Source organism: Vicia villosa, unplaced genomic scaffold (assembly GCF_029867415.1).
Source record: "Vicia villosa cultivar HV-30 ecotype Madison, WI unplaced genomic scaffold, Vvil1.0 ctg.002202F_1_1, whole genome shotgun sequence".
Lineage (NCBI taxonomy): Eukaryota > Viridiplantae > Streptophyta > Magnoliopsida > Fabales > Fabaceae > Vicia > Vicia villosa.
Genome location: NW_026705864.1, coordinates 118,362 through 134,160, shown reverse-complemented (window position 1 = coordinate 134,160; position 15,799 = coordinate 118,362). Strand labels below are relative to the sequence as shown.

Below are 15,799 nucleotides of genomic sequence, written 5' to 3'. Positions count from 1 at the left end.
TATATATATATATATATATATATATATTTGCAACAATATTTTTTATAAAAAAATTTAAATAAAAATTTGGTTTAATTAATTTAATTTTTTTATATAAATTATTTATTTTGAGACAGAAAAAATTATATTAAATATTTTGTATATTTGACTATAGTCTCTAACCTCCTCACGCACTAGTACAAAAAGAATAATATAATTTAAAAATTTACACCCGATATTCTAAAAACGGGTGTAAATTAGAAACGTGATGGCAATTTTGTAAATAAAGTTTCATTTTAAGGATTAACATGTGACAAATTACACTCTATTTATTAAAAATCAGGTGTAAATTAAAAATATTATTATAATCAGATATCAATTACTCCCATTAAATTTAAAAAGGGTGTAAATTTAAATTGTTTAAAAAAATTATTAAATTTCATAACTCAACTCGACACCCCAAATGAACATATCCACAATCTTCAAACATTTGTTACATTGACGCATCTAAACCTGCAAGAGAGTCAGTCTCCAACATACAACTTCACTTGCCTCAATATTCAGATCGTAGCACCGCAACATACAGAACCCATCATCCATCTGCAGCACATCGACACAACTTTATCCATCAAGCAGATTCAACAGCAACCACGGTGCATCAACAACAGAAGCACAACCTACATATCCTCCAATCTTCAACGCAATCGCAAACACCGACGCGAGCTTCACCTCACGGACCACATCATCATCATCATCGGCAAAAACGAAAACTGACACACACAACTGCAACGATTCCAGAACACAGGTGAGCTCAACGCAGCAACGTTATTGATCATCGTTATCTGATTCAATCTACAATAACAATTTAGGACGCTTCTATATAACTTTATGATTTTTTTTCTTGTAATTTCTCAACAATTTGTTTATGCTAAATGTAAAGTTAATAGGTAAATTTGAACTTTCAAATGTGAGAGATGGATGCATGGAAAGTGTTTGTAAAAATGTCTCTTTGAACTTTGAAGGACTTCTTCATATACACCTTCTGCAAGGAAAGGATCTCGACCTGCTCATTGTCATTTTTCTTTATAATAATGGTTCTCTTTATGGTAAATGATACTCTGACTTATACTTCAAATTCTTCCTTGAAAGGTCCAGATCACATTTCAATATTTTCCAACTCTATAATAATTTCAGCTTGAGTGGGTGGGTGGAGTGAGGAAGTGCAAAATATAATGCTTAATAATCACTACCATTTATATATCTCTATATATAAACACAGACCTATACATGTATCTATAGCTTAACATTGTTGATTTCTCATATTTCTTTCCTATGGATGTGTTATTGTTGTTACTGTCTCTATTGGTTGCTTTCCTAAGCTTGAATGTAGTTGAGAGCCGAAAAAACCCGGCTGAGGAGCACTATGTTGAGTACTGTGCTATGAGCTGCAGAGCTTACAGTGCCTTAGTGACGGAGTTTGGAGCGGTTGGCGATGGACAAACTTCGAACACACAAGCCTTTAGACGGCGGTAGATCATCTGAGTCAGTACATCTATGTGAATATGCAAATGTAATGTACTTGAAGTGCTTTGAATGTTGATGGGAGAAAAAGGACAGAGACATATGGGACCACCTCCTCCTGGACAGATGTTGAGAGGACCTCCTCCACCTCGTCCTGGAATGCAACAGCCGCCACGTCCCGGCATGCCTCCTCCTCCTGGAAGTGGTGTTCCAGCGTATGGTCCACCTCGGTCTGGCATGCCTCCTCCACCAAATGCTCCAAATCAACAACAGCAAAATTGATTGGTATGTTTGTCAGTTATTTTGTTCTTTCTTTTTTATGATGATAATTTCTGTTTATCATTTAGGTATCTGAATATCTCTGTGTTCTTTAAGGTCAATGTTTATGACAGTCATATATAGATATTTTAAGGATTATATCGATCAATGCTCCAAATCCGTGGGATTTTTCTCCTGTGCTCAATTTAGATTTATCAAACAGTGGTGTAAGGAAAAAAACGGTAGAATTTCGAAACATGGACTATTACTTTACTCTAGTGATTTAATAATTGGGAAACTAAAATTCTTGTTTCTGTAAAATAGAAAAAACATGCCGTTAAACAACTTAAATTAAGTTATTTTTCATAATTATTTGTTATCATGTTTGTTCACATGCAAGAATGGATGGATTTAAGTACTTGTGCTCATATACTTTTTGATTTTGTTCTTTTGTTTAATGCACTTACTAGATAATTCTAGATGAGGTGGTTTGCTATGTGGTGTCGGGAAATTAAGTGGGATATGGATGTGCCTTGGAATGCCTTAGTGTATACATGTGAGTGTGATTAAATTTACTTGTATTTAAAGTCCTAAATGTCTTACAAGTGCTTTGTATGAAAACAGATGATGTCATTCTTGCCTCTCAGGTTTGATTATTAGCTTAACTAGTCTTGCACACTCAAGGCGGACGATATAGTAGTCTGATTTTTGGAACCAACCTCACTGATGTAGTCATAACAGGTAACTTTTGAGATATTGCGAATCGACGACTGAACTGTACAATCCGGTTAAGCTTTTGGGATTAATCTAAAATTTGGTTTCTTTAACAATGAATTTGAATAGGGGACAATGGAACATTAGATGGACAAGGTGAAGTGTGGTGGCAAAAGTTTCATAAGGGGGAGCTTAGTTATACAAGGCCTTACCTGATTGAAATCATGCACTCATATGATATTCAGAAATTGAATGCAGCAACATTGTTGTTCGAGGCATCACGATTCTCACTCCTGTGAATTTGCCAAATACAGATGGGATCAACCCTGTTAAGTTAACAGAGCCAGCCGTGGATATTTGAGTCCTGAAGAGTTGAAGAATAGACATGTTTGTTATATTGTGTGAAAATCTTTCCCAATCAGAAATTACAATTTAAATGTGTTCTTAGTATGACCCTAGCCAAAGTTTATCCAACTGGGTAGGGTTTAATTTTCCTTTGTCTCACTAGTGCTAGTTTATAGAATTGGTATAATCTTACTATTAGTGTTAAGATTCTCTAATTTTACTTTCCCATCCTGATTTTGTGTAAAATCTTGATTATGGTCTCCTCTATAGTGGAATCTTCTACTGAATCTTTAGAAGAGAGTTATAGACATGGCACAGTTGGGCTTGTCTCTTCTTCGGCTAAGTATATGATTGTTGACGATTCTATTTGCGAGAAACAAGAGACTCATACTAGGTGTTCGATCAATTGTCGTCAAATTGAACAGGGTTTGTTTATTTATACTTTGCCATGTTTTAGAAATTCCCTGTTTTTCTTGAGAATTATTAAATAAGGTTCTAAGTAACACGCAGATGAGATTGAAAATTGAACAGGTTTGTTTATTTATACTTTCCATGTTTTAGAAATGCCCTGTTTTTCTTTTTCTTCATACATGTGTCCTATGTTAAACACTACTCTAGTTAAATTTATTATAATAAACCACAATTATGTTTCTAGCTATCAAAGTTCATGGTTCATCAAATGATTGGCAGAACTTTGATATAGTTGTGTCGTAGTGCGACTTCCATGTAAAGCGTTCCTCACCGATTCTACTAATATATACCAATTTGATTAACATAGCAGGGTCTTAGAACTATTTTTTTATATGACTTTAAATGCAGGGACTTGGGTTCTCTTGTTGGAGTGTACACCAATTTGTGGTTGCCTTTTGTTTGCTTTGAGCTTGTCTTACATAAATGAAAGGTAAGAATAATCTTCCTGGATTTATATGGTCAAAATTAAAGTTTTAGAGCCTCTCTATTACATCCTTATGTACCTTGTTTAGTGTTAAAATGTATATTTTGTAATTACAATCAATGGAAGTGGTTCAAATTTCTGTGGTTTATTTATATGTGATAGTTAATACATACATAAATATTCTCATTTCCCTTCATTTTCACCATGGTTTGGAATAGAAAGAGAACTTGTACAACTTAATTGGTGTTTCTGATTAATTCTCAATGATACTTTACCATTTGTGTGAATTTGTGTTTATATTTCTTCAACATAGAATATAGAGGCTCTATTTTTTGTAGTAACTAACTCTGCAAGTTGGAGATACAGTTTGAGCTAGGTGTGTAAAAATAAGATTTCTATGATTGATTGTGCCCCTTTATAATTTGTAGTACTAAAATGCTTGTTTACTCTTACAACAATATATGCAAGTAGACATGTCATTTAGTGATGTTATTTAACTTCTTTTAGTGGCTAGGACAAGAAAGTTTTTCAAAGATGATTTATACAAGATCTACAAGGAAGAAGCTAAAATGGTGGAGGTAAAGAACATGTGTGATAGATATTGTTGCATCTAATTGGAGGTTTTGAAGAAGTTTCACCACAAGTCTGGCTAGTGTCTTATGCTTTGATAGTGAATTTTTAATTTTACAGTTTCTGCTGGAAGATTGAATGATTGAAGTTGAATCTGTTGTGACCTTTTGTGCAGCATGCCAATGGCGGTGTTGTGCCGGAATGTGATGCATATTTAGATGGTCCTTCTTGTTAAAGCATCAAGAGAGTCTTGACCGCATTTTAGGCCTTGCATATTTATTTTCAAATAGTCTACAAACATAAACTATTGTTTTGATCGAATGAGTCAATTCTGAGAAAAAATTATTGTTTTTACCTTGATATGACAGGAAATCAACTCAGAATTCAGTGATTCTCCCTTAAGACTTCAATATTACATAGCAATCACAGGAGCTGCATATCTCATATTTTCCTTCTCCATTCCAACATTATCTTCAATGAGAAATTGGTTAGGACTTAGGAGCATCTGCAATTATCACCCTCGCTTACATTGTATTTCTTCTCATTGTTGTTGTCAAAGATGGTAAATCAAACCCCAACAAAGATTTCACCATCACCGGAAGCAAAGTGAACAAGGTATTCAATAGCTTTGGTGCTATTTCTGCAATCATTGTTACAAACACCAGTGGCATGCTTCCTGAAATACAGTCAACTCTACGTAAGCCAGCGGTAAAGAACATGAGAAAAGCCTTGTACTCACAATTTACAGTGGGAATCTTGTTCTACTATGGTGTTACTATAATTGGATATTAGGCTTATGGATCAATGGTATCTTCATATTTTCCTGAAAACTTAAGTGGACCAAGATGGATCAATGTCATTGTTAATGTCATCGTTTTTCTACAATCCATAGTTTCTCAACATGTAAGTATTTAGCATATGTCTCATCATATAAGTATTTATTGAGATGCAATTGAACAAACTAATGTTCAAATAAAATGCAGATGTTTGTGGCACCGATTCACGAGGCTTTGGACACTAGATTTCTGGAAATCGACAAGGGTATGCATTCGGGAAAGAATTTTAAACGTTTATTTCTACTACGCGTCTGCTTCTATACCGGAAACACATTCTTCGCAGCTGCATTTCCTTTTATGGGTGACTTTGTAAATTTGCTTGGATCATTTTCACTTGTTCCCCTCACTTTCATGTTCCCAAGCATGTGCTCTTTCTTAAGGTTATTATCTCTATACTCACTAGAATGTTATTAATTATTATTATACTTGACTAATTAATTTGTTTATGATTTTGTTTTAAATTAAGATAAAGGGAAAGGGAGCTAGAATTGAGAAGAAGGCATGGCATTGGATCAACATTATATTTTCATTTCTACTTACAATAACAACAACTATTTCAGCTCTTCGGTTCATCATCAACAATATCCTCATTTCTACTTACAATAGCAACAACTATTTCAGCTCTTCGGTTCATCATCAACAATATCCAAAAGTATCAGTTCTTTGCGGATGCATGATAGTGGATTACCAAATAGAATTATATGCATTAGTTTTAGTAATTAACAAATAGAATTAAGCTCACATATGTAAAATCAATGTATCATTGACCGAACAAGGATTGGCTACCTTAAGGTAGTTGTTACCTTTGTGCCTTTCTCTTTATCTATTTAGCCATTTGTTTCACCACAAGGTAGTTGTTACCATGGCTGTTTTTGCAAATATCTGGAGGATAAGGATATATAAATGTTGCAAAAACAAAAGTCAAAGAAGAAGAAGAAAACTTATATATGAAGAAAGTGTTATGACTTAGTTAAAATATAATTTTTATGTGTATGATTTTATAGTATGAATGCACATGATTTTGTATACTTTTTGGTTAATATTAAAAATATTTTGACTTAGTTAAAATATGATTTTTTATGTGTATGATTTTATAGTATTTGCAATATTATGACTGAAAATAAAATATAACTAAATGGTGTTTATGAAATAGGGTGTAAATAAATATAATTGTTCATTCATAAATGGCGTATTTACACCCGATTTTTACTAAAATAGGGGGTAATTAAGAACATATTTACACCCGATTTTTATTAAAATAGGGTGTAATTAAAACATAATTAAGCCCAATTACACCCGATTTTTATTAAAACAGGGTGTAATTAAAATGTAATTAAGCTCATTTACACCCGATTTTTATTAAAACAGGGTGTAATTAAAACGTAATTACGCCCAATTACACCTGATTTTTATTAAAACAGGGTGTAATTAAAAACATAATTACGCCCAATTACACCCGATTTTTATTAAAACAGAGTGTAATTAAAAACGTAATTACGCCCAATTACACCCGATTTTTGTTAAAAATAACGGGTATAAATTCGTTAGACATTTCTCACCCTGTGGATATACACCCGATTTTTATTAAAAATAATGGGTGTAAATTTAATAAAAAAACGGGTGTAAATTAACATTTTTGTACTAGTGACGGCTATACAATGTTATATGTGCAAACACTTTTTTAGGACATATCTTTAAACATTTTTTAAGGATATATCCTTAACTTTAACATGATCAATCAAAGTTTTATATTGTTAAAATTCATTATTTATTTAACAAAACTAAAACATGAAGTGAAATATTTTTACCCGCTTAAGGGATTGTTAACCAATTTAAATATTCGACTAAAATATATTATTATATTATTTATCTATGAAAATAAAGAGATATACTAAGTTTGATTAAAATGATCAATATAACGAGCTACCTTCCTAATCATCTCAAGAGTCATTCTAAAAAGTTAATAAAAAAGCAAGGTTAAAGAGACAACGTTTCATTAGAACAATAGATAATAATATAGTATTATTTCTCTCCAAAACAAAGTAAAGGAATGCAACAAAATCATCAACATATCACCATCATTTTTCGAAGGACAGATTACTGCTTTATAATCAATGTCAATTTTAAAATTTTAATTTTTAATATATTTTTTTCAATTCTACCCTCTAATTAATAAATTTTTATCATTTTCAATACATGATAAGGATACTATGGTAAACATTTATTCTCTTTCTTACTTTTATACATTTTTTTTAATCTATGTGAAATAGTGGGCTGAATCACTCATTGTAAAACGGATGGAGTATCATGAGCATGCTGACGGTAGGAGTTTCAATTTAACTTGACGTTGGCATAGTGGGCACTTGCAATATATTAGGAACATTCCGAATATGATACGTCTAAAATTATTGTATTTAGAATGCCAGTTAGATTGTAAGTTAGTGTTTAGTTCTATGGTTGAAATTCATTGTTTGGTGGATTTAGAACATAGATAGGCCATTGATGTCACCTAGGATGTTCACGAATTGTGTTCGATGTTGATAGCGCCTTTTAATATTCATGGATAATCCAAGAGACTAAGACTAGTGATTTTTCTGATTCTTTTGTCCATGTTTTATGGGGGAATTATTTTCGTGATTGGAGTTTTTCTCCATCTTCAAGTGATAGTGGTGAGCTCTCTCCATTTGGTGCTCTTCAAAGGGTTCATCTCTTTTTTCGTTTGCTGGTACTACTAACATCGGTGTGTCTATCAAGTGGGGAGTAGAAAAGATGATTTATTTTGTTGGTAACATTTATTCTAAGTGTAGCTTGAGAGAGAAAAGGGACCTCTATAGAGGGATCTTCTCTTGAGAATGGAAAGTCTTGGCGGGGAGGTGTGGTGTAATATGGAGGACTTTAACTCTGTCTATTCTTCGGGTGAGTGAATTGGTGGGGATGTCTTTGTTCCTAATGTTGTAAATCATGTTTAGATTAAGTTCAATGGCTTCATCTCTGAGATGGATTTACTCAATCTTCCTATTTTAGGTAGGAGCTACAGTTAATACCAGCCTTATGGTGAGGCAGCAAGTCGCTTGGATAGGATCCTTATATTGGAAGGTTGGTAGGAGTTGTGGGGGACTACATCTCAATGGGCTCTACCTAGAGATGCGTTGGATCATTATCCTATTATTCTCATATAGTCCAATCAGTTGTGAGATAAAGCCTTTCCGTTTCAATAATATTGACTCTCTCATCCTCTCTTTCGTGAGTTGGTGTGTAGAAGCTGGTCTAGTTTTCAATTCTTTGGCTGGAAAGTTTTTGTTTTGAAAGAGAAGCTCAATGCTTTCAAGGGTATGTCGAATTTCTATAATCATCAAGTCTTTGGTACCATAGTAACCCAGATTGCTTCCTTAAGGCAGGGGGTGAGCTCTCTAGATTTTTTAAATTGAGCAGGGCAGTCTTTTGGTGGAGGAGATTGGCTCTAGGAAGAAGGCTACTTCGGATCTTTAGTCCTTACTTTAGATTAGAGATGCCTAATTTCTTCAGAGATATATAGTTAAGTGATTTAAGGAAGGGGATGCAAATACTAGTCTCTCTCATGTTTGTATTAAGAGTACATCCAGAAAGAACACAATTTTATCCCTTAAGGTTGATGATGCTTGTGTGGAGAGAGTGTTTGAGATTCGTCAAGAGGTGGTTAATTACTTTTCCAATCATTTTAGAGAGCCTCTTCTTGATCGGCCTAGGTTGGATGAGATTTTTCCCATATATCTCGAAGGAGGGTTGTGTTAGTCTTACTACCCTTTTTTTTTTAGATTGACCAGGTTGTTACTTTATGTGATGGGAATAAAGGTCCAGGTCCTAATGGGTTCAATTTCTCATTTTTTTAGGAGGTTATGGGCTCTTCTTAGGGATGAGATTAAGACAATGTTTAAGAAATTTCATAAGTTTTCTTCTCTTCCTCATGGTTTCTCTTCTTTCTTTGTGATCTTTATCCTTTAAGTTGATTCTACTTCTAAGTTAGGATATTTTTGGCCTATTCACTGGTAAGGAAGTTTATAAGCTCATACCTAAAGTTTTGGTAGGGGCTATCTAGTTTTTTTGGATAAGCTTATCTCTTCTAATCAGTCAGACTTCCTAAAGGGTAGGTTTCTAGTTGATGGGGTTATTGTTGTGAATGAGTTGGTGGACCTAGTGAAAAAGAATAAGAAAACTTGTTTCAATTAGGGTGGACTTCAAGAAAGCACGTGACTCTGTTAGGTGGTCCTATCTGGATTATATGCTCTCCCATTTCAGTTTTAATGATAAGTTGTGAGGTGGAATTTGTGCATGTGTTTTCTTTAATAATCTTGCGATCTTGGTTAATGGTTTCCCGACCCAAGAAATTAGCATTCAAAAGGGGTGAAACAAGGGGATCTACTAGCTATTTTCCTCTTTCTCCTGGTAGACGAAGGTCTTAGTGGGTTGTTTTCATGGGCTATGGACCAATAACTTTATACTAGTATTCGAGGGGTTTCCTCAGAATTGGTGGTCTTTCATCTTCAGTATGCAGATGACATAATTATTTTGGAAAATATCTCAATTGAGAAACTTTGGTCCATCAATGCTATCCTCCGTGTGTTTGAGCTAGTAGTCTAGCCTTAGGGTGAATTTTTCCAAGAGTAGTCTTATTAGGGTGAATTTCGATCCTTCTTTCCTTGACCTAGCCTGCGGCTTCCATCATTTTCACCAAGTGTTCATCCTATTTAAGTATTTTGGTCTCCCGGTGGGAGCGAATCCCCATTTGTCATCTACTTGGGAACCCTTAGTTAACCTCATTTCTAGGCGGTTTCACTCGTTGAGACATATGTATGTCTCTCTGGGAGGGCGATTGGGTCTTCTTAATTTTGTTCTTAATGCAATTCCTATCTTATTTTTGTCTTTTTTAAAAATACGCGTTAAGGTTTGGAAGAAGATAGTGAAAATTCAATGAAAGTTTCTATAGAGTAGTGTTAGAGGGGTATCTAAGATCACTTGGGTTAAGTGGTCTGATGTTTGAAATCTCAAAAAACTTTGAGGCCTCAATGTCTATGACCTTCGGTTGGTTAACTTAACTCTGTTGGATAAGTGGAGGTGGCAGTTACTCTCGGGAGACAAAGGAATTTGGAAAGATATTTTATATGCTAGATATGGAGTTATTTTGACGTCTTCCGTTTCAGGAGGTAGAGATGCCTACCTTCACTCTGTGTCTCCTTGGTGGAGAGTGGTTTCTCTTCTTGGTGCTAAAGGGAGGACCCTCATATTGATTCCGGGATAGTATGATTAAGAAAGTGGAATGGTATCATGCTTTTCAAATCCGGAAGAATTTACAAGTTTACTCGGCACCCCGAATTCTATCCAACATCACTCAACTCAAGATTCAACATCAAGAAAATTTGAAAACTCACTGAATTCTTTCTAACTATTCAAAAAGTTGTAGATAATCTTGCAACAATTGGTTATGCAATTGAAGAATCAAATCATATATTGGTAATTCTTGATGGCCTTCATGTAGAATATAACCTGATTGTTGCTTCAGTATTTTCTTGCACATATCCATACACAATAACAAATATAAAAAGCCTTGCTAATGGCCATGAAGTTGCCACAACCTCCGAATATTCCACTTCTAAATTAAATCTGTTAAACAATAGTTAGCTTGCAGATCTTGAGCCTGTGGTTCTTCTGCAATTTTGGTTATTGTTAGATTTTCAATATGTCACAATAACCAGACTGTGCATGGCCTTTGGTGTCAACTAGGTATGCCAATTAATGCACTCGCCAAAAGAGCCTTATCTATAATTGATTTGAGCAATGTATTCAATTGAGAGAAAAAAAATTAGAAGATGGAGTTGAACAAAATCTCCACTAGTGAGCTATATATACTTCTCAGTGAACATTAACAAGTATAACAACTATATTGCAACATTAGGAGGAACGTTTTCTAAAGAAAATTCTTGGAAAAATGCTCCAACCTCTCTTAGTTTTACCGAGTTTCTTAATCTCATTTCTGATACTCGAACACTCCTTCTCTAGCTCCGAGACTCGATCCCTCAAGTTTTCACCACCTTGTACAGTGTCCGCCTGACCATTTCCATTACTCCTTGTGATTCCAAGGTTTCCACTTTGTGAAGTCTCGAGGTTGTCCGAAACAAACAACCAGCTAGAAATCGATGTTCGAAGTCGAAGCTGTTCGAAAAATAGGACCTGCACGATTACTCTCAACGGTACTCTTTCGTTTTGTGCAGCGTGCGTGCTTGCTTCTAATGAAAGCTTTTGGCAGTTCATAAGTCTGCAAAATTGTTCCCTTTCCGAATCTATCAGCCACGGATGCGCCTGTACTCGTCACAAATTTTCTCACATTAGAATCATCATACTAAATTAATAATAGTTGCTGACGCTTCAAGTTTAGCATGTGTCTGTTATCAGACACATTTTAAATTTGAAGTGTCAACAACGATTACTTTCAAGTTTCAAATGGTAATAACTTTGAAATGAACATCTCGATGCAACCATTACCTTAAGGTATACATCAATCGCGTGATATAAACCATCATCCAATGGCCTCGCATAATCAGGAATCGAAGACGCAAGAGCTTGAAACTTAGGCAACTTCAAGTTAACATCCAAAGCCACTTCAGCAAGATAAGCATCCAACAAATTAGCCACAACTGTCATAGGTGTCAATGCATCAACACCACCAATCAATGATCCATCTTCATTTACACATGATGGTGTAGCTGAAGCTGTTGCAGGTTGATACATCGACATAAAATTATCAATAATCCGTTGAATACAATCGATATCATAAAGTGTCTCAACTGAGTATCCCATATTTGGTATCAAAATATCCACAAGCTCAACTTGATCAAGCTGAGAACCAATCCTTTTCTCCAAATTCTCTATGCACAATGAACTCGCATGTAATATCATAGCTGTTCTTAACAACCTAAGGAGATATTTCGAAGGTACGACACATTTTTTATTCGGAATCAACCCTACGATTTCTTCCAATAACGTCCTTTGATTCGTTTCTGAACTTCTACTCGGTGTTGTCGCTTGGCTAACACTAGCTTTATCATTGAAACTAGACTGTCTATTCATCAAAGGTATAAATCTTCTAAGATAATATATCAACGATGCAACAATATTCTCCGGTTTCATACCTTTGGATTCAACCGATATAATAAGTCTTTTATATAAAGGTAAACTTAACAAACACAAATCTTCATACCACCACTCATCACTCGAAGCTTGAGATTTAGTTTCGGAGCATATAATATCCTCAGAACATGCCTTGATGGTCAAGGAATCAATGCATCTTGAAACTATGTGAAGCTCTTCAGCATATGGTTTAACTTCTTCACATGTTTGAAGTGCTCTTATCGAATCCGACCAACTGCTGAAAACTTCGTTGAGAAAAGTTTCGGTTACGTCTACTAAGTTTCCTTCACCGTAGTTTTCGTTCATTTGTAGATACTCTGACGCACATCTTAGACTAACAACATTTAAAGGTGTGATTTCGAGTTTTACACCGTAGCAAAATTTTGTTATGATCTCGAATGTTTTGTCTCCACCAGGTACTTCATGAAGTTGCAAAATGGAAGTTGTTCCGTCCTCGTTTGATGAGTCCGCGATGAGTTTCTTTAGTAATCCACTTCTAGAAAGCAAGGGGAACTGCATCATAAAAAATCAAGAATCAGAAACAAATAAATTTAAATAGTGTTAACCTTGCAGGTCTATCTGCACCGCCACACCTGAGATCTACTCCGCCCCATCAAGACTCAACTTCATAATTTCACCGAACATTTCTTGTTCCCTAGCGGAACAAACCCTAAAGCAGATAGTGTCTATATCAAACAATCATTTTCAACTAAAATCCAAATTCATATACCTTATGAAGAAAAAAAGAAGTTTCGCCTACTTCAATGGTAACATCACTAGTAAGTCCAGTTGTACAAACCCTACAACAAGATATCCATCATATGCCAAAAAATTATGAGATTATAACATAATTCATTCCTCATTCTATCTTATTGACTCACAATTAAGTGAATTAACATAATCACACTTGAGGAACAAAAACAAAGAGCATAAAATATAATTTAGGTCATAGATATTTCTTGTATGATAACAAAATCATATATTAGATTTGATTTGATCATGGTGTGATTAACAAGAATAGGAAAAAAAATGGCTACCATGATTGGCCATCGCGACGAAAAATATCATCAGATTTGGATCCAAGCTTGAGCAATGCCATTGATTGCAGCTTGGGTTAACGTAGATTGAAATGTGATAGAGAGAAGAGAGCAGAGTGGAACCGTTTCATTGTGATTGTGATGAATGATTATTGTCCACAACACAAATTCGCGACTCTAAAGCTCACATAACTGAAATAACCGAAACTAATGCTTCCGCAATTTTTGTGTTATTAAAATATTCACAAAATTTGATTTCAAGTAGACACACTCCAATAAAATGGGCTATACTCCTTTTAATTAGGTATTACTTGGCCCATTAGTTTCTACACCTTTTTTTTATCTGTTACTCCACTTAACACTAACTTATACATCATACTCTTTTCACTTAGCTCTCTTTAATATTTATTTACTATTTTGTCTTAATAAATCGATCAACAAAGAGTCTCTTAATTTAAAACTTTCTTAATTTTATTTTCTTAATGATATAGAAAGATCTAGAAAGTTTATAAGAGAAGTTATTAAAAAAGATTTCAAAATTAACTTTTTGGATAGAAGTATGGTCTTGAATATAATATTATGTCGGAAGTTGATCCATGTAGTCGGTTCTACTTAATAGAATATTAGAAAGATCTAGAAAATTTATAAGAGAAGTTATTACAAGAGAAGGTGGCGACTAGTCGCAACCCTAGATGAATCTTTAAGATAAACTCGGTTGAGTTCGATGTAGTCTACATGCATCCTTTGTTTGACAAATGCCTTTTTAAGTAGGACAACATTAGATAACTATTCAGTGTATTTTACTTTAGAAATAAAGTTGGCATAGAGCATGCCTCAGACTATGCTCGTGGTAGCTTTGGCTTTCTTGGGTGATTTTCGTCTCATTCTCTGAGCTATATCTCATATACAAAGGACGATATTCGTATGGTGACATGCTATGCTGGGATAGATGACGTGCATTTCATCGGAGAGAGATTCTAAAGAGGTCGGTGTTAGCTCTTAGGCACTCAATAAGGCTTCTCCTCAATAATGTCAACAAGTCAGGCACACCTAGTTTGGAATAGATGACGTGCATTTCTTTGATTTGTACGATCTCAAATATTCTATCTGGAACCGGCTTTAGTGTCTTCTCTTTAGTCCCCACCAGAGAGTTGTATTCGTCATTCGACATAGCCTCATCTTTGCACATATCGATATTAACTTTGTCGTTGGCAGGGGTGGGGTCTCATTTCTCTTCATTGTAGAGCGAGGACGATTGCATATGGGTCTTCTGAAATTGTCTCGTGACTTAGGTAGGCTCCGCGAAAGTTAGCCTGGATGACATCTGGTTCACCGAAGAAATTATGGTATTTTATTTTTAGGTGGATGGGTGAAGCTATTGCGTATAATACTGTGAGGAAGGCCTTTCTAGGATGTAATTGTAATTTTTTTCACAAGGGACCACCATGAAACGCACCTTCAGTGTCCTCATGTTTCTTCCTTCTCCAATGGAATCCAGCGATTCATTAGTACCACGAGGGTGAGTGACAGAGTCATCGAATGCCTAAAGACTCGCACCTTCATACAAGTGAGGTCTTCTATACCCATCCTCAGTCTTCCAAATACTTTGTCATATATGAATTTACATGAACTTTCGTTGTTGATAAGGATTCTAACATTGTATGGTTATCGACAAATATGATCACCACTAACAGAAATGTCATGCTACATATCCCTTCCAACTTCTTGCTATCTTAGAATCCTAAAATGAGTCTTTCTTTTTTCAATTTTTTCTGTTGTCTGAGAGTTTGAGGAATTTTCTGGTGAATGTTTATCATTTAGCTCTTCCTTGCTGGATGATCCTCCATGCATGAGGGGAAACAATGAGTTTTTTTTATGATCTCTAGGTATGTACTCGGGAGGTGACCCTAATAGTCATGTTGAAGATTGACATGATTGATCACGCAATATAGTTTCTAGTGACATGTGACTTTCAAAACTAAATGAATATATTATGGAAATTTGTGCGAACTATAAGTAAATTATCACAAAAGATGCCACAACTCCAAAATGGAACAAAAAATATGCTTGATGATGGAATTAACTCTTTTGGTGCGGCAACGAGAGCTTATGGTATGAAGGATCGGGGAGGACCTCCAAGGTTAGCACTCTAACGGGCAAGTCAGTGAAGTTTCATAAATATAATTTGAGAATGAGAATGAGATAATACTTATAATCCAAACTTGGTGAAGTTTATATAAATCATGAGGTTGAAACTTCCCCCGTCTAATCTGACGTGTGACACAGAGATCCGTGTGATCATATCAACTAGCAGAGAAAATTTGGGGGTTTAAGATCAAGTATTGTGTGTCTTAAGGAAGCTCCACCTGCCCATCCATCCTAAATGGTGAAGTTTTGGATTGAGACTTCATAATTGGGATTGTCGCCTTTAGATGGAATGGAATGGGTAAAAAATAGGATTTATTTTTGGGAGACTATTTTCT

General features: G+C 34.9%; 2 protein-coding genes and 1 pseudogene across 2 annotated transcripts; 2 read left to right on the top strand and 1 right to left on the bottom strand.

The window, feature by feature from the left end:
- Positions 1 to 1,311: 1,311 nt before the first annotated feature.
- LOC131638167 (leucine-rich repeat extensin-like protein 6) lies at positions 1,312 to 1,782 on the top strand. The gene is made up of 2 exons (XM_058908713.1): positions 1,312 to 1,464; positions 1,597 to 1,782. The coding sequence occupies exons 1-2, from the start codon at positions 1,312 to 1,314 to the stop codon at positions 1,780 to 1,782; spliced, it is 339 nt and encodes a 112-aa protein (XP_058764696.1).
- Positions 1,783 to 3,071: 1,289 nt separating this feature from the next.
- On the top strand, positions 3,072 to 5,795 carry LOC131638166 (proline transporter 1-like; annotated as a pseudogene).
- Positions 5,796 to 10,934: 5,139 nt separating this feature from the next.
- LOC131638176 (BTB/POZ domain-containing protein At5g03250-like) lies at positions 10,935 to 13,378 on the bottom strand. Its single transcript, XM_058908722.1, has 4 exons — positions 13,317 to 13,378; positions 13,010 to 13,079; positions 11,635 to 12,792; positions 10,935 to 11,451 (listed from the first exon to the last, which is right to left on the bottom strand). Exons 1-4 carry the CDS (start codon positions 13,376 to 13,378, stop codon positions 11,044 to 11,046), a joined length of 1,698 nt encoding a protein of 565 aa, XP_058764705.1. The 3' UTR covers positions 10,935 to 11,043.
- Between the last annotated feature and the right edge of the window lie 2,421 nt (positions 13,379 to 15,799).

What these genes read in the sequence shown, in the direction of transcription:
- LOC131638167 (XM_058908713.1), top strand. Translation starts at nt 1,312, where the DNA reads ATGGATGTGTTATTGTTGTTACTGTCTCTATTGGTTGCTTTCCTAAGC. An exon ending in TAGTGACGGAGTTTGGAGCG is followed by an intron (nt 1,465 to 1,596) that starts GTTGGCGATGGA and finishes GAAAAAGGACAG; the next exon opens with AGACATATGGGACCACCTCC.
- LOC131638176 (XM_058908722.1), bottom strand. Translation starts at nt 13,378, where the DNA reads ATGGCATTGCTCAAGCTTGGATCCAAATCTGATGATATTTTTCGTCGC. An exon ending in CGTCGCGATGGCCAATCATG is followed by an intron (nt 13,080 to 13,316) that starts GTAGCCATTTTT and finishes ATCTTGTTGTAG; the next exon opens with GGTTTGTACAACTGGACTTA. An exon ending in CGATTGATGTATACCTTAAG is followed by an intron (nt 11,452 to 11,634) that starts GTAATGGTTGCA and finishes TGACGAGTACAG; the next exon opens with GCGCATCCGTGGCTGATAGA.